We start from the raw sequence: 26,719 nt of genomic DNA on the forward strand, positions 1-26,719 counted from the left end.
TCCCGAAGGGAGGGAGCAGAGGAGTGAGCAGAGAAGGCGTGGTCTGTAGCCCTCTAGGCCACACCCACTGCATGGTCCTGAAATGTAAGCTCTGCCTCTGGGGCGGGGCAGGCTGCTACTGGCGCCGGGGCTGGGCCACTGGGTGGGGCCAGGCTGAGTGCGCGCCGCGGGGCGGGACCGGCCTCTGCCCCGCCCCTCCTGGGCCCTCCCCGCCCCCTGCCTCGCCCCCGCCCCGCCCCCTGCCCGCCGTCGCGCTGGGCGGGGGCGGGGCCCGGGGCCGGCAGGCCCCGCCCCCGCGGTGAATATTGATGCGGCGCGCGTCGGCGTCGCCCTCCTCCCATTGAGCGAGGCTGTGTCGCGTGGCCCGGCGTCGGCGTGACGGTTGGACGCGGGCGCGGCACTGCGGGTCCCGATTGCTGCAGCCGCTTGTCAGTGTGATGAAGATTGGCACCCAGGTAAGCTGTCACTCAACCGCTCCGCCGCCGCCGCCGCCGCTCTCGCCGCCGCCGTCCCTATCAATCACACCGGCCGAGGCCGCCGCTGCCGCCGCCTCCGCCACTGCCTCTTCCGCCGCGGGCCAGGCGGGCGGTCGGGCGGGCGGTGCCCGGGGCCCCACTTGACCCGCGCCCGGGGCGGGGGCGGGGGCGGGGGAGGGGTGCATCGATGGGGGAGGGGGCGCTGAGGCCGCGGCGCGGGGGCGCGCCCGGCTTGTTTTTCCAGTGTGGGTTCAGGGGCGCGGAAATTTCTCGAAGGCGGCAGGGCCTCCGCGCTGGGCCCGCTCGAGGCGCGCGCCTAACCGTCGCTCACGGAGCGCGGCTCGCGGGCTGCGGGGGCGCGCGGGCCGGCGGGGGCGCGCGGCGGCGGGCCGAGGGCCGGGGGCGGCGCGGCAGGAAGATGGCGGCGGGGTCGGTGGCCCTAAGGGGCGGCCCGAGCCGGTGTGAGGCTTCCCCCGGGAGTCCGCGGACGGTGACAGCGTGTCGCGCGTGTCCACCGCCCGTTGGGAAGAGCTTCTCGGGGAGTGTTTGTCCCGCTGTGCCTGCTCCGTGTGTTTCTGTAAAGGGAAGCTGTGCAGCTAGGAGCACCGAGCCGGGCGACGTCGCGGCTTCAGGCTCCGGAGGCCGCGGCCTGCGCGGTTGGTCCCGCCGTGCCACCCGGGAGCGCGGGCCGCGGGGGCCAAGTTTGAGCACACATCAGGGATTCTGGATAGTTGAGACGTAGGTGTCGGCTCGACAGGGAAGGTTCTTCCAGAAGTGACTGGGTTTTTTTGTTTTTTTGTTTTTTTTTTGTTTTGCTTTTTTTGTTTTGTTTTAAAGATGTGGGTGCTTTCCACTAAAGGATGGAAGAACACGCCCCTAAGCAAGCCGCCTGTCTTGGCGCTAGAAAAAAAATGAGCTTTCTCTAAACACTCCAGGGAAGGATCTGACTGAGGCGGGAACGCGTTGCTAGCACGCTTTTTGTTGCTCATTCTATGTCCAGGTGAGGCAGGCAAAAGAGTCTGCAAATCCTTCCAGCCTGTGGCCTGTGTGTGCGGGGCATCCCGTTGGCAGTAGCGCGTCGAGTCTTAGATCCACCATTGTGTGAGGTACCGTTGAAACCCACGGTTCTTCCTGGCGAACTTGGGCACCAGGGCACCAGCAGCTGATGCTTCTTAAGAGATTTCCCTGTGCTTTAGAATAGAGGAAGCATGGCTGGAAAGATAGCTTGTTCCCCACAACGGTCTCTGTGATTCAGGGGGCAGCAGGTTGCCTGGCCTCCAGTTTACATTTAGTAACGGTTCTGTCGCCTTGTATCCTAACTTTAGGAAGTCCGAATTGTGAATTGTGGAAACAAAGTCACTACAAGAGTAGTAACATTCAGTTACAAGCTTGACTTTGGCCTGGCGTTGTTAAAACCAGAACTGTTGAGAGGAAAAGAGATTTGCCAAAGTTCAAAGTGTGGATCCAGAAGCTGAAACTTTTCCCAGGGTCAAAAAAAGTACCAATCATATTGAAATAGCTCTCAAAGTATCTGACCTAGCAGGGAGGTGGTAGTGGCATCCCCCTAATCCCAGCACTCAGGAGGCGGAGGCAGGTAGATCTCTTTAGCCTGGTCTATAGAGTGAGTCCCAAGATAGCCATGAGTGCATAGAGAACCCTGTCTAAAAAGAAAAGTATTGGGCCAAAGTGTGGAGAGTCTCACTGTGCAGCTGGTCTGAGGAGAGCCCTCCAAGTCCTTTGGGACTGTGGTGAGAATTCTTTGACAACTCAAATGTTTTGTAGACATACCTCACACTGGCCCTGCTCATCTCTTGATCTGATTGCCTTCCTGGTTGAAGCTACTGTAGATAATTTTGTTTTTGTCAGTTTCTGTCCTTGTTAGAAACCCATGTACATTCAGCTGTCTTTGGTTGGAATACGGATGAATGAATGGTTAGGGCCTTCTTCATGATCTGGCTTTTTGTTGGCAGAGGTGACAAGTAATTCAAGTCATACAACAGTCAGGAGAATTTGATGTCCTGATGTCATGGTGTGGTCTAACTGTGGTGGAGGATAAGAGAGGTTAGCCAACAGCCTTTGGTGTGTAAGGCTTCCAGATAGCTATGCTGAAACCAAGTGTCTGAGTTCTGTTTCAGTCTTGTCTAGAGTGGAAGTATGTTGTGTGTAGAAAAAGTTGATTGGTAGAATGAACAGAGTCTGGACTGGATGGTCATTTGGTGCAAAGCAGACACAGGCCTGGCCACAAAGGCTGGTAAGTGTTATATTACTGAGAGGATGCTAGGTACCTCGCCTGCTACAGCCCCTGCTGTTCAGCTATTTCTGGGAATTTCCCCCAGAAGGCAGGCAGTGTAGTCAGTGTGGTGGCTGGCTTGTGGTTGAGAACTGTTTCTCTGACGTTCTTTGGTTCTTGGGACAGCATCATGGGAAGAAGATGGAGTAGCTTCTTATTCCAAGTATTTTCAGGGAGGTGTGGGGGGTGAGGAAAAACATCTGCAGAATCCTGAAAACCACAAGGTAGGAGATAGAGTTCACTGATAGAGCTCTTGCTTTACAAAGCCCTGATGTGATTCCAAACATCCCTACTCCAGATGATTTTATCATCTTGGGCCTTTCTCTGGAATGAGAGAGTGTGGTCACCCTGATGGGTAAAGTCACGAGGCCATTCTTCCCTCTTGAGTGTAGACATGGGTTGTCAGTGCTCTGTGTATATAAGGTAATTTCGGCTCAGGGTAATCCTGTCACCTAAAGGCCTCTATAAGTTATTTGGCCCACCTTCCGATAGAGGTAAGCCTTCTCTGCTGACTATACATGTGCTCAGTGGGGTAAGACAACGGAATCCAGTGGGCTCCCTCTGTAGTCACCATGTTGTCGGGTCATCACCCCGCTCCACCTCACCTTCTCTCAGTCCTCACTTTTGCCTTTTCCCCTTTTGTTAGCCATGGACATGAGTCTTCTGAGCGCTGTCTTCCTACATATCACCATCTGCACACTGACCTCTGTGCTCGAGCTGCCTTTTTAGACATCAGACGCCCCTTCTTTTTCTTCCAGCACCTTTCCGTATGTTCTTCCAGCACCTTTCCGTATGTCTAAAGGTGCCGATTTTAGATACCCCATGTAAGTGGAATAATAATTTTCCTTTTTGTGGTTGACTCATTTCACTTAAATTTCACTAAAATTGCATAATATCTTAGCTTGTGTTTGCATTTCTATTTTTTTTTTCCGGAGCTGAGGACCGAACCCAGGGCCTTGAGCTTGCTAGGCAAGCGCTCTACCACTGAGCTAAATCCCCAACCCCGCATTTCTATATTTTTAAGCCTAACAAAGTTCCATTCTATGTATGCCCTGCATTTTGTTCATCTACCATTGCTGAAATTTTGGTTCCGCCTGCGTTTTGGCTATTGTGGGTAATGTGGCCATGTACACGAGTGTGTGGATGTCTGGGCTCTGCTTTTGGGGCGTTTGATACAGTCTCGGGAGTAGATTTCCACATGTCATTGGTTACACATTGGTTAAAGAGCCATTGTGCTGTTTTTCCAGTGCTGTACTCAAGGTTTCCAGATTCCCCCCATCCTGGCATTTGGGTGTTTGGTTGTTTTGTGGCAGTAGACCAGAGCTTTGTAAACAGACAGGCTCGCCACCACTGAGCTGCACTTACAGCATCAGTTCTCTGTGTGGTTGTTTTTTAAATTGTTGTCCTTGTATGTGAGGTGGCACTTTATTGTATTAATTGCATTTTCTAATGATTGGTGAGGTTGGGTTTATTTGACATTTGTGTGTTTTCTTTGGAGAAATTCTTTAAGCTTATGTGCATATATTTTATATAAATTGTCAAAAGCATTTCTGTGTCTGGCAAATGCATGTTAACATTAATGTTTCTTACTTTAAAAATTTAAAGTTGGGCCAGAGAAATGGCTCAGCAGGTAAAAAAAGTTGTCCCCAAGCTTGACAAGCTGAGTTCAGTCCCAGATCCCACATGGTTTAAGAAGAGAAATGATTTCTACAAGCTTCCCTTTAACGTCCACACTAGCTATTACATTGTACACACATACAATAAAGAAATTAATTTAAAACAGTGTTAAGTGTCACAGTTTGGTTTTTTTTAATATCTTATGGTTATGCCTGACATATCAGGGCCTTTGAGCATCTAACCTTTGACTTTGTGTCTTCAGTCTGAAAACTGGCTTTCTTCTGATCCACTCAACATGGTACCAGCTGGCTTGACAGGGAATCTGGTATGGAAAGCAGCCGCTGCTGGAAGAAGGGCCCACTGGGGCCTCTTTCTACCATGCATTGTCGGTGTCCCTGAGCAACACTGGCAGTGCCCAAGGGAGAAAGTTTGTCCTGGGGACAGCTATGCAAGTTTTGTGTGGCAGTTTGTATTGAGGTTGGTTGGACTCAGCCTCAAAACAAATTCTAAAACCCATAAAATGCCCTTTGTTAGGGCCAAGGAGATAGTAGGTAAGTGCTTGCTGCACACGTGTGAGACCCCAAGCTCAGACCCCCAGGAACCCACATGGGGCTGATGTGGCAGCACATCTGTAAATCCTAGCACTCCCGTGAGGTGGACTGCAAAGAGACCGAGAATCCCTGGGCCAGCCTGCCTGGCAATGCAGCCACAGACAGAGTGGAAGATGACTGACCTGCATACACGAGCTGTCACATACATGCCAGCACTCACCCTCACACTAACACAGGGCCTTTGTCGTTAGAGTTTTGTTAGGTCTTTAGTTGGATTCTGTACATTTTTATTTGTTGTGTAGCCCAGGCTTGCCTCAAACCATTCTTGAGTCTCCCATTGGCTGAGCTGTCTGAGTTGGGGGTTGCAAGCATGCCACTGTGCCTGGCACAGCTTTTGTTTTAATACGATTTAATATCTGACTTTATTTGGATGTCAAGCTTTAAATGGTATGTTTTCAAGCTTTGTTTGAAAAGTAAAGCGATTTCTTGGCAGATGTTTTCCTTCAAACGAGTTACTCATTGACTGGCCATTTCTGTGCTGGGGATGAGAACCAGGGTTGTTTGTGATTTATGAGCCCTAGTCACTTGGGACTTGATTTATTTTAGGGTTTTTTGTTTTTTGTTTGTTTTTTTTTTTTATCATTTTTTTCATCTTTATTAACGGGTATTTCTTCTTTACATTTTCATTGTTATTCCCTTTCCCAGTTTCCAGGCCAACATCCCCCTAACCCCTCCCTATTTTTTTTTTTTTTTTTTTTTTAGATTTATTTTAAGTATATGAAATACACTGTAGCTGTCTTCAGACACACCAGAAGAGGGCATCAGATCCCATTACAGATGGTTGTGAGCCACCATGTGGTTGCTGGGAATTGAACTCAGGACCTCTGGAAGAGCAGTCAGTGTTCTTAACTGCTGAGCTGTCTCTCCAGGGCCACTTAAGATTTCTTTCTTTTTTTTTTTTTTTTTTTTTTTTTTTTGGTTCTTTTTTTCGGAGCTGGGGACAGAACCCAGGGCCTTGCGCTTCCTAGGCAAGCGCTCTACCACTGAGCTAAATCCCCAACCCCCACTTAAGATTTCTTACACAACAAAACTCCCTTGACTTTGTGCTTAGGTGACTAATGCCCTGAAAAAGCTCCTAGAGAAGGTGTCCTTTCGAAGACAGACCTTTGCCAGTTTTCCTAGGGTCCTGGCACTTTCTATTAAAAGCAGGTTTAGTTGGGACAAGGACCATCAATTGGTAAGGAGGATTAGTAATAGAAGAAAATGTGGAGACAGCCTAACACACTGGAGTGCAGTCTTCAGCCGCCTTCTGCTGTCCTGTCTGTCTTTAGTGCTGAGTCTGCTTTCCGCAGACACTAGAACTGGGCTCGTCTAGAGCATGCAGATTTCCAGATTGCCGTCGTTGGGCTCCCTTTGAAAGCAGGCAGGACGGGGAGCTGTCCTGTGTCAGCATCCTGGAGAGGACCACAGGAAGCTGGGCTACCCAGTGACCTGAGATGCCACCACCTGAGTTGATAAAGATTTTAGGTGGGTGAGAAGTTGAGTATTCCAGAACAGCTAGGGCTACATAGAGAACCCAGTGGGGAGAGAGAGATTAGATTCTCCTTGGTTAGCTGTGGTTTGTGTTTATGTGGCCCAAGAGCTAGGAGTTATTTTGTGACTATTTGTATGACCCTATAGCTAAGGGGCAATCAGAGAGAGGTGCGGGGGAGGGAGTGCAACGAGAGCAAGCGTGCGAGCATTCATGCATGTGTGTTGGAGACCAGCCTGATTCAACTTTTTTTTTTTTTAATTGTGTTCCCTTGTACATTTTAGTGGATATTTTAAAAAGATATGTGTATGAGTGTTTTTCCCCACATGTATGTTTGTGTACCACATATGTGCCTGGGGCCTATGGAGGTTAGAAGATAGCACTGGATCCCCTGGAAGTGGAGTTACACATGATTGTGATCTGCCATGTAGATTCTGAGAAGCAGACGTCTGTCCTCTTGAGCATCATCCCATGTTGCCCAGGCTCACCTTGAACTGGGCACGAGGGATTGACCTGAAGCAGCTTCTTGGGTAGCTGGGAATGCAGGTGAGCACCTGTACACCTGCCTGATAAACATGTTTATGTGTAACTGATAATACAGGATTGTTATGGAAACCAACTGGAATCGAAGGGTTGCTATTGACTTTAGTTAGTGTAGTGTGAAAATAATCAGTTGATAACTGAAGATAGGCGAGGACAGGGACCATACCACACATACAGGATGACCAGACAGAAAAAAGTTTGTTTTTTTATGAGATAGGTTTCTTTTGTGTAATAGAGCCCTGGCTGTCCTGGACTTGCTTTGTAGACCAGGCTGGCCTCAAACTCCCAGAAATCTGCCTGCCTTTGTCTCCTGAGTATTGGAATTAAAATCGTGTTCCACCAAGCCCAGCCAGAAAGACTTTTTAACAAAGGAGAACTGGGAAATAAGACCAGGTGACATAAGCCCAAAACATCAGGAATCACAACTAGTTTGAAGGGACTCAGTCTCTCATCTGATAAAGCTCCAAATCAAGCAGAAAGATGACATCTGGCCGAACGATCTGGCTATATAAGGCAGCTACGACTGACAGGTAGAAGGGAAATAAGGGGTGGAAACACAGCCTACCAGGAGCAAGTGCTGGGCAAGACAAACTCCTAGTGTCAGTACTAGACAGAAAAGTCCTGGGGGCCACTGTGTGTCACTCAGAGTATCAGTACTAATGTTAAACTTTCTATGTCTCATTATCTTTACCCAAACTGATTATAGCAAGTATACTAACATACATACACTGGCAGACAGATGTCTCCCAGGTAGGGGTGGGGGGGAGAGTTAGTTTCAGGAAGGACATGAGTCAGGTCACTCTGTCAGGATCTCACATGCTTCACTAATCAGAAATATCTCTGGATATTGCTGGATGTCCCCTGGGTGCCAAAATTGTCTACCGTTGAGAACTGCTGATACAGAGGATTTAAACAATATGGCAAACGAACCAATAAACATGGATAGAAATTTGTGTTTAATAAATAAAATGTAAATTGTCTTCACCACATAAACACTTAGCAAAATAAGCCCTGTGTTAGGATTAAAAAAAAAAAAAATCTCAAGTTTCAGAAAATTAAATCCTAGCCAGGTTTTTAGCAGTCATGAGGCAGAGGCAGGAGAATTGCTGTAAGTTCAAGGATAACCTGGGCTACACAGTGAAATCTTGTCTTAAAAAAACAGACCCATCCCCTAAAATGGAGAGAAGAGAGACTGGGTATGGTAACGTCTGCCTGTGATTCCAGTTCTAGGAAGTAGAAGCCGCATTGGGGGTTCAAAGTTCTCTTCAGTCACAAGAGCTAGTCTCAAAAACTTGAACAATCAATTCTATAAATGAGAATTTGAGACCACAGTAACACAACCTAGTTAGAACTTTGAAAGGGAAGCTAAAGATTCCTATGTAGGAACTTTGTGTGTGTGTGTGTGTGTGTGTGTGTGTGTGTGTGTGTGTGTGTGTAACTTCTGTGTATTTCTTGGAATAAAGAGATTGGGGGTTGGGGATTTAGCTCAGTGGTAGAGCGCTTGCCTAGGAAGCGCAAGACCCTGGGTTCGGTCCCCAGCTCCGAAAAAAAGAACCAAAAAAAAAAAAAAAAAGAGATTGAAAGCTGGTACAACCACTCTGGAAATCAGTCTGGTGGTTCCTCAGAAAATTGGACATAGTACTACGCTACCTGAGGACCCAGCTATACCTGTCCTAGACATATACCCAAAAGATGCTCCAGCATATAACAAGGACACATGCTCCACTATGTTCATAGCAGCCTTATTTATACTAGCCTGAAGCTGGAAAGAACCCAGATGTCCCTCAGCAGAGGAATGGATACAGTAAATACTGATTTACACAACGGAGTACTACTCAGCTATTAAAAACAATGACTTCATGAAATTCATAGGCAAATCGATGGAACTAGAAACTATCATCCTGAGTGAGGTAACCCAATCACAAAACACACATGGCATGCACTCACTGATAAGTGGATATTAGTCCAAAAGCTCAGATTACCCAATGATACAATCCACAGACCACATGAAGCTCAAGAAGAAAGATGACCGCTGGGGATTTAGCTCAGTGGTAGAGCGCTTGCCTAGCAAGTGCAAGGCCCTGGGTTCGGTCCCCAGCTCCAAAAAAAAAAAAAAAGAAAAAAGAAAGATGACCAAAGTGTGGATGCTTCAGTCCTTAGAAGGAAGAACAAAATAATTATAGGAAGAAATACAGAGTATGAGGGGTTGGGGATTTGGCTCAGTGGTAGAGCGCTTGCTTAGCAAGCGCAAGGCCCTGGGTTTGATCCCCAGCTCCGAAAAAAAAAAAAAAAAAAAGAAGAAAAAAAAAAAGAATAAAGAAATACAGAGTATGGAGCAGAGACTGAAGGAAAGGCCATCCAGAGACTGCCCCACCTGGGGATCCATCCCACATGCAGCCACCAAACCCAGACAATATTGCAGACCCCAAGAAGTACTTGCTGACAGGAGCCTGATATAGCTGTTTCCTGAGAGGCTCTGCCAGAGCATGACAAATACAGAGATGGATGCTCGCAGCTAAACATTGAACTGAGAATGGGGTCCCCAGTGAAAGGACTGAAGGAGCTGAAGGATGGATGCTCGCAGCTAAACATTGAACTGAGAATGGGGTCCCCAATGAAAGGACTGAAGGAGCTGAAGGGGTTTGCAACTCCATGAGAACAACAACAATATCAACCAACCAGACATTCCAGAGCTCTCAGGGACTAAACCACCATCCAAGAGAACAGGGAGGGACCCATGGCTCCAGCTGCCTATGTAGCAGAGGATGGCCTTGTCAGCCATCAATGGGAGAAGAGGTCTTTGGTCCTGTCAAGGCTCGATGCCCCAGTGTAGGGGATTGTCAGGGCGGGGACATAGGAGGGAGTGGGTGGGTGGGTGATGGAGCATCCTCATAGAAGCAAGGGGAGGGGGGATGGGATAGAGAGTTTCTGGAGGGGAAACACAGGATAGGGGATAACATTTAAAATGTAAATTTAAAAAAATCCAATAAAAGGAAACAAAAAAAGAGATTCAGAAACTATCCCTTTGAAATGGGGTTTAATCTCAGCACTCACCGAGCAAAGCCAAAAGGATCTTAAGTGTTTGAGACCAAGACACATGGTGAGTTCCAGGCCAGTTAGGGCTACCCAGACCTGGTCTCAAAAAACGGAACTCTTTTTCTGACTCTGAATAAACAACGACTATAGCTGTTTTCTGTCTTACAAATGAATAACTACAGTATACATCCTCACCACCAGGATAAAGCAGACAGTATTCTGGAGGAACTAAATCCACAAGTGTATTACTGGAAAATAAGAGCATAAGCAGATTGAAGTAATCCAACGAGGGGAAATCTGATTTGGTGTTTGTTAAATTTGATCACGAAGAAATTAGAGACAGATACTTTCAAAAAAGATATGAAGGTAGATTGAAGGTGACAAATAGGAGCACATCACATTGGGCTGGAGAGATGGCCCAGAGGTTAGGGGCACTGGCTGCTCTTCCAAATGACCTGAGTTCTGTTCTCAGCACCTGTGTGGCCGCTCACAACTGTAGGAGTTCGTGGGATCTGGTGCACGCTTCTCACTTCCGAAGGCATTGGGCACACACATGGTACACAGAATGCAGGCAAAACATTCATGTATGTATAATAATAAAAGGAACACACATGCTGCTCGATGGCACTGCCTCTGGGGAGCTGTGGGTCATGTATGAAGAAAGCAGGGTTTGAGCTAACCTTCCAGGTAGAGAGCATCTTGAACAGGCTCCAGGCACAGAGGAGGGAGCTCTATGGAATTTTCGTAGAACAAGTAATTCCTGTATTGTTCAGACTTCAGGAGTCACTTAACTAAATAATTGAGCTCCTGCTGTGTACCCAGCGTTGGGAATAGTAGATGACTAGAAGCAGCTAAAGTTCCTGTCTGGAATGCACCGAAGTTTGTGCCTGGAAGGAAATGAGCTCATCAGCGACTCATCAAGAGAAGTGGTTTAGGGGGTTGGGGATTTAGCTCAGTGGTAGAGCGCTTGCCTAGGAAGCGCAAGGCCCTGGGTTCGGTCCCCAGCTGGGGGTGGGGGGGGGAAGAGAAGTGGTTTAGGGGCTGGGGATTTAGCTCAGTGGTAGAGCGCTTACCTAGGAAGCGCAAGGCCCTGGGTTCAGTCCTCAGCTCCGGAAAAAAAGAACCAAAAAAAAAAAAAAAAAAAAAAAGACTTGGAATCTAAGCAAGAATGAGAGCTCATTAAGAAACATTAAACCTTGTAGGGCATGTGCCATACCTAGGCACCTGGTATCCTGATGGGCCCTTGAAAGGGCTTGGGCAGCTCTATAACTTTAGTTTTTTAAATCTTTTTTTTTTTTTTTTTTTTTTTTTTTTGTTCTTTTTTTCGGAGCTGGGGACCGAACCCAGGACCTTGCGCTTATTAAAATCTTATTTTTAATGATGGTTCTTAAACACTTGAACTTCCCTGTTGGCCCACCACCCAACCAGAGGTAGTGGGAAAGAAAGGATATGGGGGAAATGGACCTATTTAGAAAGGTTCTTTGGAGCAACTCCTGTCTGGGTTGTCTGGAAATCGGCAGTTCAGTTCACAGATTAGCAGGCAGCGGCAGCTCGATCCACTCGCAAACACCTCACTGATACACCAGCAGCCCAGTTTTGTAGAGTCAGGTGACACGATGACTTGACCTAACAGAGACAGCAAGGCCTTTGCCTCTGCTCAAGTCAGCAGGAGGGAGCTGGAGGGACACCAGGAGAAGTTCAGGGAAGCAAAAATCAGCAAGACTCAAGATCCACAAGTATTGCACAGCTGGCTGTACAAGCAAGCCAAGCCCTCTCTTCATCACGCCATTTAGTTCTATTTACACCCTGCAAACATCACGTGTCCTCCATGTGCCTTGCCTCAGCTGCCATCACTGCCAATCAGCCTGAGTCTGTGGAAGTGGCACACCACCAGAAGTTTCTCTCTAGGGAGTCCCCACAAATGCAGCTCAACTCTGCAGTGCAAGGCAGACCAATACGTGCGTGTCCTTAGCAAAGAATCCTTCATCACGTGTCCTTTCACATGCTTGTTTTAGCAGAACACCCTCTCTCCTGTGTCTGCTTCAGGAAACAGTCCTTCATGAGTCTGCCTGAGCCTTTCACACCTGTGTCGACTTTCACACGTTTGCCCCAGCAAAACACCATCCAACTGACTTTCCAAAGCACCCTTCCATTTCCACTTCACAACTCCACCACTGGATCTGCTGTTTGCAGTCCTCATTCTTAAGCTGGCTCCATTCATTGCTTGTAGCTTTCCCCACAGAAATTCTGCACCATCGGTCTCCCACATATAGGGCCTCCCATCTAATGTCAGTTAATGCTCAGTTTCACATTTCACCCGGCCTCCTAGACCTTCCTTTGAACACTGGGTACAAGTCTCTGTGAAGGGCCCTGTAAATCTTGCATTTGTCACATTGGGGGTCAGAGGAGCCTGGCCAGAGCCAGGAGGAGTGCCCCACAGCCTCTCACTCCAGTCAGCCTAGGGAAGCTCCTGCAAGTTTGAAGTATCCTCCCTCCGTTTTTGAGCATAAGGTCTAGGCTCATGTTATATACCATTGCTGTTGGTACTGTGTCCCTTCAGTGGGTGGAACAGATATGTGTGGGTGCATATCACCCATGCATATCTACTTCTGTGTTTCCCTGTGTTAAAACCATGCACTCACACTCACATTCCATTTCCACAGCACTGTAGAGCGCCTTGAGCCCACCTCTGTTCCCCATCACTGGGAAGCCTGGCTCTAGTAGGGAGCTCTGGTATTTCCCTTCACCTACTGGAATCTCCTGGTCTTAAAAAAGCAAAAACAAAACACTAAAAGGCCTCCAGCATATTCAGTCGTTCCCTACCTTAGCCCAAAGTAGGCCCCTCAGTCTGTCAGTCACTTGTTTGCTCCAGGGAGCTCTGTGTAGACACTTGTGCAGGGCCTGCTGGGCATGCATTGTGAGAGGGGTTTATAGGAAATGGCCATTCTGTTCTTGGAGGAGTTGAGAGCAATTGCAGAGCTGATCTCTGTGTGGGTTGTGAGAGTCACGCAGTCGGCTGAGGATGCCTGTCCTTTCCGCTTTCAATGTTCCCTCCGTCCCTACGGTAGTGGGAAAATACGTCATATGTGTGGGTGTGTATTCATGGGTTCAGATGGGAGATAGGTCTCTCGGTCACTCTGTTCTCCCGTATCCCGATCCCCCAGGATGATGCAATAAAAGACAGGTGTCTCTGGAAAAGAGCTATGCGACTGTGAGACTGGGGACGACTGTAGGTACTAAATACTGGCCCAGTGTACCCAGGGAGTGTGACCCAGTGGTGTGTCACTGAGTACAGCCATAAGCACACATGATGTGCTCTGGAGAACAGGCATGGGGAGGCGAAGTCTCGGTTGTTGCACTGTCCCTGGCTTCCCACACGTGTCCACTGGCCATCGTCTTTAGCCGGGTTTGCCCAGGAAGCCTCCTCAGTGAGACTTAAAGTCGTTTGTGGAAAACTATCTCGCAGCAGTGGCCCCCTTGCCACGCATGGGAAGTGTCCATCGAGAGCTGTCCGGAAGCAGTGCAGCACCAGCCATTTGTGTGACGCAGTCACTTCCAGACTGACCTGATTTTGAAGGAGAACTGTCAATATACCAGTGGATTCGAGGGCTGACTACCCTGGAAGATACAGTGCCATCCACAGCCGAGCCCCTCTTCACCCAGCATGGCCGGGGAAAGGGAGTCCAGTGACTCTAGCTATTTCTGGAAAGCAAGTTGTTTAAAATACTTTTAGAAGAGGTTGGGTATGGCGGCACACACCTTCAATCCTAGTATACAGGAGGCAAAGTTGGGCAGATCTCTGAGTTCCGGGACAGCGAGAACTATGGAGAGAAACCCTATTTCAAAAACAACAACAAAATTTTATAAGGATTGTAAATGATTAAGAGCTTGCAGGGGACCTGCTCGGTCCCCAGTCCCCACGTGACAGCTACAGCTCTATTCCCTGAGGTTGTGTCCTCTGGCCTCTACATGGTACACATAAACTCACACAGGCACATACACACACTAAGATAAACTTTTTAGAGATTTTATTTTATGTATGTATGTGAATATACTATCATTGTCTTCAGACACACCAGAAGAGGGCATCGGATCCCATTACAGATGGCTGTGAGCCACCATGTGGTTGCTGGGATTTGAACTCAGGACCTCTGGAAGAGCAGTCAGTGCTCTTAACTGCTAAGGCAAATCTCCAGCTCTACCGTAAGATAATTAATCATTAAGAGCGATACTTGTATGGCTTAAGTATCTCAGACCTTCAGAGACTTACACCCCCAGCTGACTGATGGTCGAAGACCCTCATTCAGTCCCCAGCCTCCATGTGGGCTTCTGGCTTCTTAGACAAAACCCAGGAGGAAGGTGGGATGGATGGTAGAGCTCATAGCCAGCCATGCACACAGAATGGAAGAGAGGGTGGGCAGAGCTGCTGGGGGGTGGGGAGGTAGGACACTCCACCACTGGGGAGAGAATGAAGACAGGGTGGTGGGTTCAAGGGTGTGTGCCCTTGGAGACTAGAAGGAAGGTGGGGTGGACTGATGGCTGGGGATGGACTTGGGTAGAGGCAATAGTCATGTGCCCAGATTTGCATTGTAGAAAGCCAGGTTTGGAGCAGGGCGGGACTCAGGCTCTGGCAGGCAGGTGGAAGCTGCAGAGATGGAAGCCGGAGGGGACTGTGCTGTGCTGGAGCTGAGGGAGAAGCCAGAGCTGGAAGATAGCCAGAGTGACCACAGCCAAGGACAGTGAGAGATGCTCTGGAGCAAGCTGCAGGCCTGTGGGTCTCTGTCTCAAGAACGGGGTCCGGGGATAGGTGGAACACAGATTTAACAGACGTAACAGCATTTTAGATTCAACTTGGAAGCCAGGCATAACTGCATATGACTTTAATCCCAGCACTTGGGAGGCAGAGGCAGATGAGTCTCTGAGTTTGAAGCCAGCCTGGTCTACATAGTGGGTTCTAGGATAGCCTGGGCTACACAGTGAGACCTTGTCACCAAAGGAAAAGACAAGAATATTTTTTTTTTCGGAGCTGGGGACCAAACCCAGGACCTTGCGCTTGCTAGGCAAGCGCTCTACCACTGAGCCAAATCCCCAACCCCAAGACAAGAATATTTAACTTAGTTGCCACAGTGCACTCACCCTGTCTTCTGAGTGGTTGTTCGTACACTGCTCCTTTAAAGTGTTTTCCTCCCCCTCCCAGTACAGACAGCTCATAGGAACATGGTGCTATGATGGTAGGGTTTGGGGGCCATGGTTCCTTTTTTGTCCCCCACAGTCCTTCTGCTTACCAGCTGTTGACTCAGTCCTCCTCTTCCTGATCCTGAGGAAGTTCTTAACATGGTTGGCACTCCCCCACCATGGCCCCCTGTCTTATGTCGAGTAAGCAGTTCTATTCTGATTCTCACATCATACTGTGCCCTCTTATCCTCTGACCTCCAGGTTGTCCCCTCCCACACTGTCTTCTGTCTTCCTTTTGGTCTCTTCAGTCCCTTAGCTTCATATCGTGTGTTACGTGCATTTGCTCTCTCGGGCTGCGGTGCCAAATGACCACAAGCTGGTCTACTAAACTCACCACCACCACCCTCCCACCCCCGGAAATGGGCTCTCTCATGGTCCTAGAGCCCGTGGTCAAGGTGTAGACAAGACTACTCTCCCTCTGAAGGCTCTGGTGTCAGTCCTTCCCTCTTGCAGCTTCTGGTGACCGGAGCAGTACATAGGCTTCCACTTCAGTGTGTACCGCCATCTTGCCATGGTGAGCCTCTTAGTGTGTCTCAAATCTTTCTCTCTCCTCTTATCTAGACAATCAGTTTCTCCATCCCAAGTTCAGTGGCATTCCATCTGTAAGACCCTGTTTCTAAATCTGGTCCATGCTTAGGTGCTGGGTGTTAGAGTGGGACGTGTCTTGTGGAGGACTCGGCTTATCTCCATGTGTACCCCCTGTACCCTGATGATGACCAAGTGATTCCAGCCCAGGCTCCTCTGCTCAGTTTCCGGGAAGGTATCTTGAGACCCGTCTGCAGCCTGAGATGTCCTGCTTTGTCTCCCTCCCAAGCCACGGAGCTGTTCTTAGCTGTTTGCTCACCTCGGGACCCACGGCTCTGTTCTTCCAGGTGCTCAGGTGGGAAGCTCGGACCCATCCCTGCTCCCTTAGTCCACCTGCAGGTTCCTGGCTCACCGTCTCTGACTCTTCTGCCTACAGCTCCCCACCTTGGTTCCTGTGCCCCTCAGCCATTCACTGTGGTCCGTACATGCGGTCAGCGAGTGAGTCACCCACTGCTCACACCTGCTGTTGCTTTCTATCCACCGACTTGCTGCCCTCACTGTAGCCACAAACTCCCCTGACCAGACACATCCCTACCGTCTGCTCCACTCCCTCCGTTCAACTATCTTGTCTCCTGGCTTCCTTCTCACAGGGGTGGTAGGTGACCTGCTACCACTTCAGTAGGCAGACCCTCCTCTAAGGTGTCTGCTCCCATAATCATCCTCCATCTCAACCTGGACCCTGTACCTCATCACTCCTGACACTGACTGGCCGCTTTGTCAGTAATTTGTGTCTGTGCCCAAGCTATCTGTCCTCATAGCGTCCAGTGAATTTACGTATTAGTTCCTTCCCCTAGTGTTAGGTCCTGGGCCTGTGAAAAGCTCTGGTACCTGAGGACAGCCTCAGAGCGAAGCTGCTGAGATGTATCTAGCTCATGTTTAATCAACCATGTGGCCTTGGCCCCATTATTCTGACTTCTCAGATGTAAAGTGAGCATCATGTAAGAACCCCCAGGGGCTACCATGTGCTCAAGAGGTGGCCTAGCTCTTGCTACCACTACATTGCTTTAGGGCAAAACACCTCACCCTTCTTTGAGCTATCTCAAGGTATGCTGCTCATTCTTGCCCTTGGCTTGCCCTGCTCGGGGCTGTATCTGCTTCTGTTTTGCACAGTATCGAGTATAACTGTGCTTCCTTTGGTGACCCTTAGTTGCTTGTGCTAGTGCAGAACAAGCCATATCCTTGGCCTTGGAGTGACTAGGCAAGCTCCAGCTTGCTGGTCCAGGCCAGCTGGGGCTGACCCTGTGCTGTTGCACTGCATCAGCCGGTCCCCCTCCCGTGCTTGTCAGACCCTGGCCGTCATTGCAGCCCTGTCTGAAGGTTTCTACCTCCGCTGAGCAACGCCCACTGCTTACTTACTTGTCTACACACAGATCTGTCGGGTGTTGACTGTCCTACGGGGCTCATTGTTTTCACCTTGCCCTCGCTGTTTCCTTTTTCTTTTCCCTCTGCTCTCAGCAGGTCATCCAGCCTTTCTTAGACGGCCCTTCCCTGGGGAGCCCTGCTCTGCCCACACATCCTGGGAACCCCTCCATACCTTCCTTTTCTCCTCATGCTCCTGTCTTGTGGTGCCCCTGGTGTCTCTCCTACTGTCTCCTATTCTGCCCCCCATTGTCATATACTCAAGGAGGGCTGGGCCTCTCTAGGCTGACTCCAGTGTTTATGATTGTCCCGGGACCCTACCCAATGCCTTTTATGTGGAGGAATTTACTGGCTCCTTGTTAGGGGATAAAGGGTGTGGTTGACCATATACTAGCGGGTTGGGGCCCAGCACAGTAAGATGAGTGGCTGCTAAGCAAGTGTAGTGTTCCACGGAGGGTTTGCTTAGAGTTAAGGGATTGCCCTCTCCCTGTAGAAGTATGGTTTTTAGACATTACATGGTGCTGTGGGATGAAAGACAGGGCCTGTCGAGGCAGTGTTAACCGGTGCTCTCTGCTCTCTTCCCCTAGACACCATTCGCTTCTCACTCAAGATGATCTGATGTCTGAAGTGAACTCTCATCAACCATGATGGCTACACAGACGCTAAGTATAGACAGCTATCAAGATGGACAACAAGTAAGGCCCTGACTTATTCTGCATCCTGACAACTGCCAGGCAGCCTGACCATAAATTCACACAGCACTTTATGTGACCGTTTAGTGTCCATGCTCTTGCACATCCACCTTTAAATGCATCCATTACTTACCAGAGCTAAGAGCTATTGGCTGTTTATGCTAACTCCTGAAGTGACACCACCTCCTGACCAGCCACCAACCGGTCTATGGAGGGAGTTCCAGGACAGCCAGGGCTACACAGAAAAACCCTGTTTCAAAAACAACACAATACAAAACAACAACAACAACAACAACAACAACAACAACAACAACAACAAAAGCCAAACCAAAACAGGCACTGACCTAGCATTTGTGAAGACCTGGGTTGATCTCAGCTCTGGGAAGGGAAAAAAAAAAGACAGAAAAACTGGATTTTTTTTTTATTGTGTTTTTGCAGTGTTAGTAATAGAGTTTAGAGCCTCATGCTTGGCAAACACTTTATGCCGGTCTCCTCGGCTAGGTGTGCTGAAGGTTTTGATGTTGAGACAGTCTTTCTGTGCAGCCGAGACTGGACTTGACCTCTCGATCTACCTGTGTTGGTGTCCTGAGTGCTGGAGCAGAGGTGTGCACTGCACACCTGGCTCTGGTTTGCTTAGAACGCTTGTTTGTTGCATTTAGGTGCCTGTGTACCGCAGGGCATGTGTAGAGGTCAGAGGACAAGTGGCAAGAGTCAGTTCTCCTTCCACTGTGCGGGGGCCAGGCTCTGAACTCTGCATGTCTGTCTTGGCAGCAAGTGCCTTTATCGACTGAGCCATCCGGCCAGCCCCTATTTGTTGTTTGGTGAGACAGGGTCTCAGGCTCTTGGCCTTGAACTTGTGACAGTACTGCCTCGGCCTTCTGAGTATGAGGTTACCAGTATGGCGTCCTGGTCCGGAGAGATGGCACAGCATTAAGATTGTATGCTTCTCTTACAGACATTCTGAGCTCAGAGACTCTGAGATACCCTGGCAGCCTACAACTGCCTGCAACTCCAGCTCTGTAGTACCCAGTGTGCTCTTTTGGCCTTCAGGGTCACCTTTACTCATACTTACATATACCCACCCACCCCGTGCAGACGCGTGATTTTAAAATATAAGTAAATCGAAATAAAACAAGATGGGAACCCTGTGGCTTTATCTTCCCAGTGTAAGCACAGGCTGGCACCATCCCAGGAACGCCACCCTTAGTGGAGCTTCACTCCAGACCTTGTGTCTTGTGTGTGCTTGCACTGCTGTGTTTTGATGTTGGTAACCTCTTGCTGGTCCGCTCACTGAGGCTGTCACTGGACAGTGTTCTCATAGGTGCCGTGTGTGCACCCACAGCAGCTGAGGAGAAGCTCAGCTGACGGACTGTCCCCTCCGTACAGCTGGGTCCTTCTCAGTGCTCCCTGGGTGTTCCCAGTTGGGCTGTTGAGTGCCTACCGGACAGAGTTGGCAGAGAAGGAACGCCACCTGCCCTCTTTTGCCCCAGCCACAGGATTTGAGGGAGACCAGGGAGTCTGTCAAGGGTGTCTGGAAGCTGAGGCAAGCTCTGCCTCCCTTTCCTTGGTGACCAGTTTTGCACCATTTCTGTCTGTTTGCAGACACTTTTCTTTAGTGTTTTTACTATTTCGAGTCTGCCTTAGACCTTTTTCCTCCCCTCCCCTCCCCTCCCCTCCCCTCCCCTCCCCTCCCCTCCCCTCCCCTCCCCTCCCTTTCCCCCTCTCCCCTTCTTTTCCTGCTCTTCCTCCTCCCCCATGCACTTCCCAGTTCTCTAGTTATTGTTTTAGTACGGGGAGGGCCTCGTGTGTGGAGCTCAGGTTGGCCTCAAACCTTCTTGGTGTCTGTGGATGGTCCTCCAGCCTCCCTCCTAAGTACTGGAATTACAGGTATGTGCTACCACACCCAGCACTGGGTGGTTTTTTTTATAATGCAAATCTAATAATATATCTCCTCCCTAAGGCCTGGAATGATCCTCCACCCATGTCAGGCAAGATCCGAACTGCCCCAGCTCTGCGTGCATGCGCAGGAGCAGGCCGGATGGAGCGCCGGGGCAGCCATCGCCTTCAGACGGCTCAGGAATCTCTGCCCGGAGGCTCTGCCTCTGGCTGCTGCAGTTGCCCTCCCTCCAGTCTTTAGGTCTTTGTTCAGACTAGACCTGCCTTCTGTGTGTATCTTGTACCAGACAGAGTGGTGACAGCCTCCTGCAGCACGCCCGCTGCTCTTTCAGGGACATTCCATGTCCCCTGTGTGGATAGTCACGGCATCCTGTAATTTTTTTTTTTTTTTAGTCTTTTGTTGTTTAGGATTCTTTTTTTTTTTTTAAAGATTTATTTATTATATATGAGTACACTGTAGCTATCTTCAGACACACCAGAAAAGGGCATCAGATCTCATTACAGATGGTTGTGAGCCACCATGTGGTTGCTGGGAATTGAACTCAGGACCTCTGGGAGAGCAGTCGGAGCTTTTTTTTTTTTTTTTTTTTCTTTTTTTCGAAGCTGGGGACCGAACCCAGGGCCTTGCACTTGCTAGGCAAGCGCTCTACCACTGAGCTAAATCCCCAACCTGCAGTCGGAGCTCTTAACCACTGAGCCATCTATCCAGCCCCCTGTAATGCTTTTTTAAAAAGTATTTATTATTTTTATTTTATGTGCACTGGTGTTTTGTCTGCATGTATGTCTGTGTGAGAGTGTCAGATCTTAGACATACAGACAGTTGTGGGTTGCCATGTGGGTGCTGGGAATTGAACCCGGGTCCTTTAGAAGATCAGTCAGTGCTTTTAGCTGCTGAGCCTGTGATGCAGCCCCTGTGATGGTTTTTTATACACACGGTCAGGCCACCTTTAAAGGATTGTCTGTTAGGCTTTCATTACATATTTATTCATTTAATTTTCTGAGATTCTGAGATGGCATCTCACTGCATAGCCCTGGCTTGCCTGGAGTTCACTGTGTAGACCAGAGTGGCCTTACCCCCCCCCCCCCCCCCCCAGTGCTGGGATTAAAGGTTGGCCACCTTGCCTGGCTCCTGGCTTTGTTATTATGTGTGAGCCTGTGTGAGTGAGCTTATGTGTTCCATACCTGTGGAGGAGTCCTCAGAGGCCAGAAGAAGGTACTGGGTCCCCTAGAACTGGAGTTCACAGGTGCTTGGAGTTCTGTGGGTGCCAGGAACCAAAACCAGGTTCTCTGGAAGAATAGCTAGAGAGCGCTCTTAATTCTCTAGCCCCAGGTTGCCTTGTTTTTTGAAAGGAAAAACAAAAAAGAATTCTCCAAGTAATTCTAAAGATGGCGACAGAATGGATGTCCTTCTGGGCTGCCGGAAAGCATTGGGGGCAGCGTTGGGGGTGGGGCCCCTGGCTAGTGTGGAGACAGGGTGGCCTCTTCCTAAGATAAGTCTATCTGAGAGGCAGAGACATAGCTTGTGTAACACAGAGAACATGTTACAACCCTAGTAAACACACCTGGTCTCTTCACTGTCTGGATAAGCTGCCCTTTGTTTAAAGCTGTGTGTCGCGGCTCACTGGTTAGGAGCTCATCCCGTTCTTGCAGAGGGCTGGAGTTCGCTTCCTACAACCACGTGGTATGGTTTACGACCATCTATAACACCACTTGTGCGTGCACACAGACATACACACACTGTCTTATGCAAAACCGTGTATACGAGAGTGTGTGCTGGGGTCAGATTAGGAAGGAAGTTGCACACGAGCTACATGCCCAGCCCTTGTTCATATTTGCATAATGGCGCAGGGTTACACGTGGGAGAACCTGAACCCTGTCACAGAACTGTAGTGTTGCGTTTGAGGTTTTTGTGAGTGAATATAAGAAGAGCAGACCTTCTGTTCTCCCTCTCCCCAAGTTACTCATTGGGAGAGTGGCTAGAAGAGTCAGCTTACACTGTGTCCCTGTCAGCCACGCACAGGGCTTGGAAGCCATCACACTTCCTCATACATTTGCCCTTCATACTGTCTGCTCTTGGAGCATACGAGAGTCAAAGGTTTGCCGCTAGTGTTGTTCATGTTATGGGCAGTTATCTGATCTTCTGACAGGATAGCAGCACTGTACATGTCTTCTGTAACAGAACTTCTCCTTTTCCAGATGCAGGTGGTCACTGAGTTGAAAACAGAGCAGGATCCCAACTGCTCTGACCCGGATGCAGAAGGAGTGAGTCCTCCTCCCATCGAGTCTCAGACCCCGATGGATGCCGACAAGCAGGCCATTTATAGGTAGTGACTGGGTGTGGACTAGAGAGAATACAGTGTGAGGTGGAACTCAGGGCTGGGATCTACACTGAGCCCTTTGCGGATTGCGATGGCTCTTATAATAACGCACGAGTAGTAATAGAGACCTAAACTCAGGTAACCTTCCAGGAAGTCTTCAGAACAAGCATGGTGGTGCACACTTAGACTCTCAGCACGGGGATAGACAGTTCAAAGCCAGTTGCAGGCCAGTCTGGACTACCTAACAAAACCCTAAAAGGGAAAGAGGAGGCCTAGAGAATGGGTCAGCAAGGAAAGTCTTACCATGTAAATGAGATGACCTGAGTTTGAGTCCTAGAACCCACAGAGGGTGAGGAAAATGCCATAGATTTGTCCTCTGACCTCTACATGCAGTTCTGGAAACTGTCATTTTGCTCTCTTGACCTTATACCCAGGTATCTCCTGAGTGAGGACTCACTTCAGTTAAGTAATATCTTTTCTTGACTGGCTTCCTTCACATCAAATGGTTTATGTGAGGACTGTAATATAGAGCCTGCTGGGACTTTCTTCCTCTTTGAGGCTGTATCCTGTTTATACACCACGTTTATCCTTCAGCAGATACTGGGCACTTGGGGTTGGGTTGCCTCGTCCTTTTTAAGATGGGATCTCTCTGTAGTCCTAGCCTGCCCTGGAACTCACTATATAGGTAAAGCTGGCCTTGAACTCACAACGATCCACCTGCCTCTACCACCCAAGTGTTCTACACACCCGGCTGTGCGTCCTCCCTTTGACTGTAGTGTCCTGTGAACACAGGTCTGTAGATGCACAGCTAGCTGTACACGGGGTGTTAGAAGCTTCACTCATGATCCTCAGACTAGAAACAGCCTGGATGTTTCTCGACAGTGGTGGGCCCATGGAAAGGAAGGTATATGGCTGCAACACGTGTTCACAGGAACCCCAGCTATCTTAAGCCCTTCTCAGAAGCCTTGCATTTTGTATAATTGCTTTTCCATGACACCAAGAGAAAACTTGACGATGGTGACCTCTGCTGGAACTAGGGCTTCCAGCATGGCACACGGAAGGGAGAACAAGAAAGGCTGGGTGTCCTAGAGCTGCTCTGTGTCCTGTTTACAGTGGTGACTAGACACACTTGTAAGGGTCTAAGAACCGAGAATGGTCCATTTTATTGTTGGATAGTTCACACATACAAATTGAAATCAGGCATGGTAGTCCATGCTATAGCCCAGGCCTCAGAAGGCTGGCCTGAGAGGAGCAGGAATCAAGGCCCGTCTGGACTATGTAATAAGACCCTGTCAAATAGCAAACAAATAACAAGGAAAAGTTAATGAAATGATTAGGAATTTTGAAAAGATATTTTCATATAGTGTAAAGCTAACTCATTAAAAATATTTCATGAGGGGTTGGGGATTTAGCTCAGTGGTAGAGCGCTTGCCTAGGAAGCGCAAGGCCCTGGGTTCGGTCCCCAGCTCCGAAAAAAAGAACCAAAAAAAAAAAAATTTCATGAAACAGTTCTACTCAGAGTAGCCATACTCTGACTACTAAACGAATTAAAAAACAAGTGATGGATGGGTTGAGAGAGATGGCTCAGTGGGGAAGAGCACAGATTGTTCTTCCAGAGGACCTGAGGGATCTGGCGCCCTCTTCTGGCCTCCATGGGCACCAGGTGTGCATGCACATAGCATAAAATTGTAAAAGAATATACAGAAACAAGTAACAGGCTGTTTAAACATCATTCATACAGGCCAGACAATGCACATCTGTAACTTCAGGGACTTGAGGCTGAGGCAGGAGAGCCTCAAGTTAGAAGCCTGACTGAAAAACAGATCCCTGTGACAGTGTGGGCAGAGGCCCATTGGTGCACACATCCCAGAGTGTTCCTGGAGGGATGTGGCACACCCTTGCTCTGTTTCCCCACAGGCACCCGCTATTTCCATTGCTAGCTTTGCTGTTTGAGAAATGTGAGCAGTCCACACAGGGATCAGAAGGCACGACGTCCGCCAGCTTCGATGTGGACATTGAGAACTTTGTCAGGAAGCAAGAAAAGGACGGGAAGCCCTTCTTCTGTGAAGATCCGGAAACAGACAACTTAGTGAGTAAAGTTGGTGTTTTGTTTCTACTTTTTGTGATTTAAATCTGTTCTTGAAGTTTACCTTCCTGGTCTCCTGGTTTCTAGCTAATTTTCCCTTTAACAATCTAACTAATTGTGCCTCCTCGTGAGGTGGGGCTCACCTCCTCGTGAGGTGGGTGTCTGAAGATTCCTTGGGGCCGACTGCTCCCACAGGGGGCGGGGGGAGTCTGCTCCACTTGAGCCGTGAGTACAGGTCTAATCTTAGAAACAGGCTTGAGTCGTCATCTGCAAAGCAGCTCCCTCCCAACACTGACACTAGTTGCTCTGCCTTCTTCCTGTCCAGCGCAGTGGAGAGAGGTCTTTGAGGACACAGCGTCCTTCTTCAAGGCACCTACACTGCCTGCCTTTGAGCCTGAGCCTCTGCCAGACTCAGATACCCCACAGCAAGGCCTTCTCTGGGTTTTGTGAATTCCCTGTGGGACTCAGGACTCAGTGGGTCTTTGGAAGCGTTATTGTCTGTGGATAAAGTGTGTCAGTGTTAGGTCTGATGCTTTACATTTCTTACTTGATCTTTACCACCTGAGAGGCTTCCGAGGTGGGCCGTGTCAGACTCTGCCTCGTGTGCTCTGAAATGCCTGTCATTTGAGCAAGAATCAGAAGAGCTTTTGGTTCTGGCCCATCCCTGGCCTGGCTCAGTCGGTGTTTTGACTGGCAGCACCATCTAAGCCCAGTTCACACTCCATAGCTTTTGCTTCTGACCGGTCTCTCACTGCATCAAGAATGTAGATGACTTCATACATGAGCCTGTGGCTGAGGGGCTGGCCTGTGCTCCCAGCAAGGAGTACCAATGACAGGGCACTGTTGGCATTTGTGACCCATTGCTTGGGAGCAAGTCTCCTCGGTGCTTGATGACATCATATTAAACAGGAGAGAAATAACACAAGAGGTTGGGATCTAGAGCTATGCAGAGTTCTCAGACTTGACACCAGACACATGATCCAGAAAGGGCAGAGCTGGAGGTTGGCCTTTGAGAGCCACCTACAGGACAGATGAAGATGTGGAGATGGAGTAGGGCGAGGCTGCAGCACAGCCATGCTGAAAGGGGCACCCTGCTCTGCGTGCGGCCCAGGTGCAGCCCGAGTAGGGCAGAGGCCAGGACACAACGCTGCTCCTCTCCTCTCGCTAGCACTGCCGCTGTCTCCATCTAATAAGTAAGCAGTGTATGACGATGGCAGCTTCTCATACAGACGATGGCACACTGTTTCCCACTTCAAAGTCTGTATTTTCCCTACCTCTAGATGGTGAAAGCAATCCAGGTCCTGCGTATTCATCTTCTTGAACTGGAGAAGGTGAACGAGCTCTGTAAAGACTTCTGTAGTCGGTACATTGCCTGTCTGAAGACAAAAATGAACAGCGAGACCCTGCTGAGTGGGGAGCCTGGAAGTCCGTACTCCCCAGTGCAGTCCCAGGTACTTTGGGGCCCAGTGTGCTTCTTGGTCATTGTGGTATTGGTCACTTGGCGTTAACTCCCGACCTCCTGCTCCTACACAATCGCTGGCTTCCGTGATGACGTAAGACCCTTACCTTGTTGTCGTCACTGTAGCCATTTCAGGGAATGTAGTCAGGGTACCAAGTGCATCCTCACTGTTGTGTAACCATCGCCACCACTGTAACTCCAGGACTCTCCCGTCTTCCCAGGGGAAGTCCTCTCTCATTAGATACAACTCCTCCTGCTCTCCATGGCCCTGCCATTCTCTTTCTCATCTCTGAATTGACTAGCTGGGTTCCTCACAGAAGTAGACTCATACAGTATCTGGCAAACTTCTCAGAGCTCCCTGAAGCCTAGTCAGGGATGAGGCACCACTGTGGTATGTGCTGTTTCGTCATGAACTTTGTTTGTTTATCCCTGACAGCAAATGGTATTTTCACGTGCTGATCTGCCGTCTGTGTGACGTCTTTGCTAAAAGACGGCTTACGTCTTTGCTCATTTTGTAAACTTTTATTTCCCTTAAATTTCTGAGTTTTGAACGTTCTAATTGTCTGCCAGTGTTTATCTGCTTTGACGCCTGCTGCTAGGAGCTCTCCTGCTGGACTGCTTTTCCTTCCTGTTTGTCAAAAGCCGGGTGGGTGTTTGATGTTCTGTACCATGAGGCCGGCCGTGATTATTACAGCTCTTGGCGAGTCTCGGGCATCGGAGAGATGGTCTCCTCCCTCTACATTTTCCTTGGAACTGTTTTCGCTCTCTTCCGGTGGCTTTGCTCTCCCATATAAACGGTCAGTGCTGCTGTGTAGACCTATAGAACAAATGCCCCGTGGGCACTGACAGAATGCACTGACCCTGTGCCTCGGTTAGGGGAGCTGACTTCTTTACTCTGTGACTCTTCAGTCCAGAAACACGGCACACGGCTGCATCACCGGGGCCTTTTCATCAGTGCTTTGTAGCTCAGCACAGTGACCCCTGAGCTTTCGGAAGTACACACGAGGAGCTGGGTGTAGTGGCACCCCTAGCGCCAGCACGAGGG

At 49.2% G+C, this 26,719-nt stretch overlaps 1 protein-coding gene across 9 annotated transcripts in view; it reads left to right on the forward strand.

The window, feature by feature from the left end:
- The first annotated feature begins 239 nt into the window (after positions 1 to 239).
- Positions 240 to 26,719, forward strand: part of Pknox1 (PBX/knotted 1 homeobox 1) — a 42,209-nt gene continuing 15,729 nt past the window's right edge. The window contains exons 1-7 of one of the 9 annotated variants that reach the window (XM_039098547.2): positions 304 to 455; positions 15,917 to 16,159; positions 16,241 to 16,302; positions 17,811 to 17,918; positions 22,008 to 22,135; positions 24,047 to 24,218; positions 25,496 to 25,666. In XM_039098547.2, the coding sequence (XP_038954475.1) occupies positions 17,868 to 17,918; positions 22,008 to 22,135; positions 24,047 to 24,218; positions 25,496 to 25,666 (522 nt within the window). In that variant the 5' untranslated portion in view covers positions 304 to 455; positions 15,917 to 16,159; positions 16,241 to 16,302; positions 17,811 to 17,867. Of the gene's footprint in view, positions 456 to 11,300; positions 15,794 to 15,916; positions 16,160 to 16,240; positions 16,303 to 17,805; positions 17,919 to 22,007; positions 22,136 to 24,046; positions 24,219 to 25,495; positions 25,667 to 26,719 lie in introns of those variants that run through there. The other 8 variants (XM_039098546.2, XM_039098544.2, XM_039098548.2 and 5 more) reach the window with 8 other exon arrangements.

Source organism: Rattus norvegicus, chromosome 20 (genome assembly GCF_036323735.1).
Source record: "Rattus norvegicus strain BN/NHsdMcwi chromosome 20, GRCr8, whole genome shotgun sequence".
Classification (NCBI taxonomy): Eukaryota; Metazoa; Chordata; class Mammalia; order Rodentia; family Muridae; genus Rattus; species Rattus norvegicus.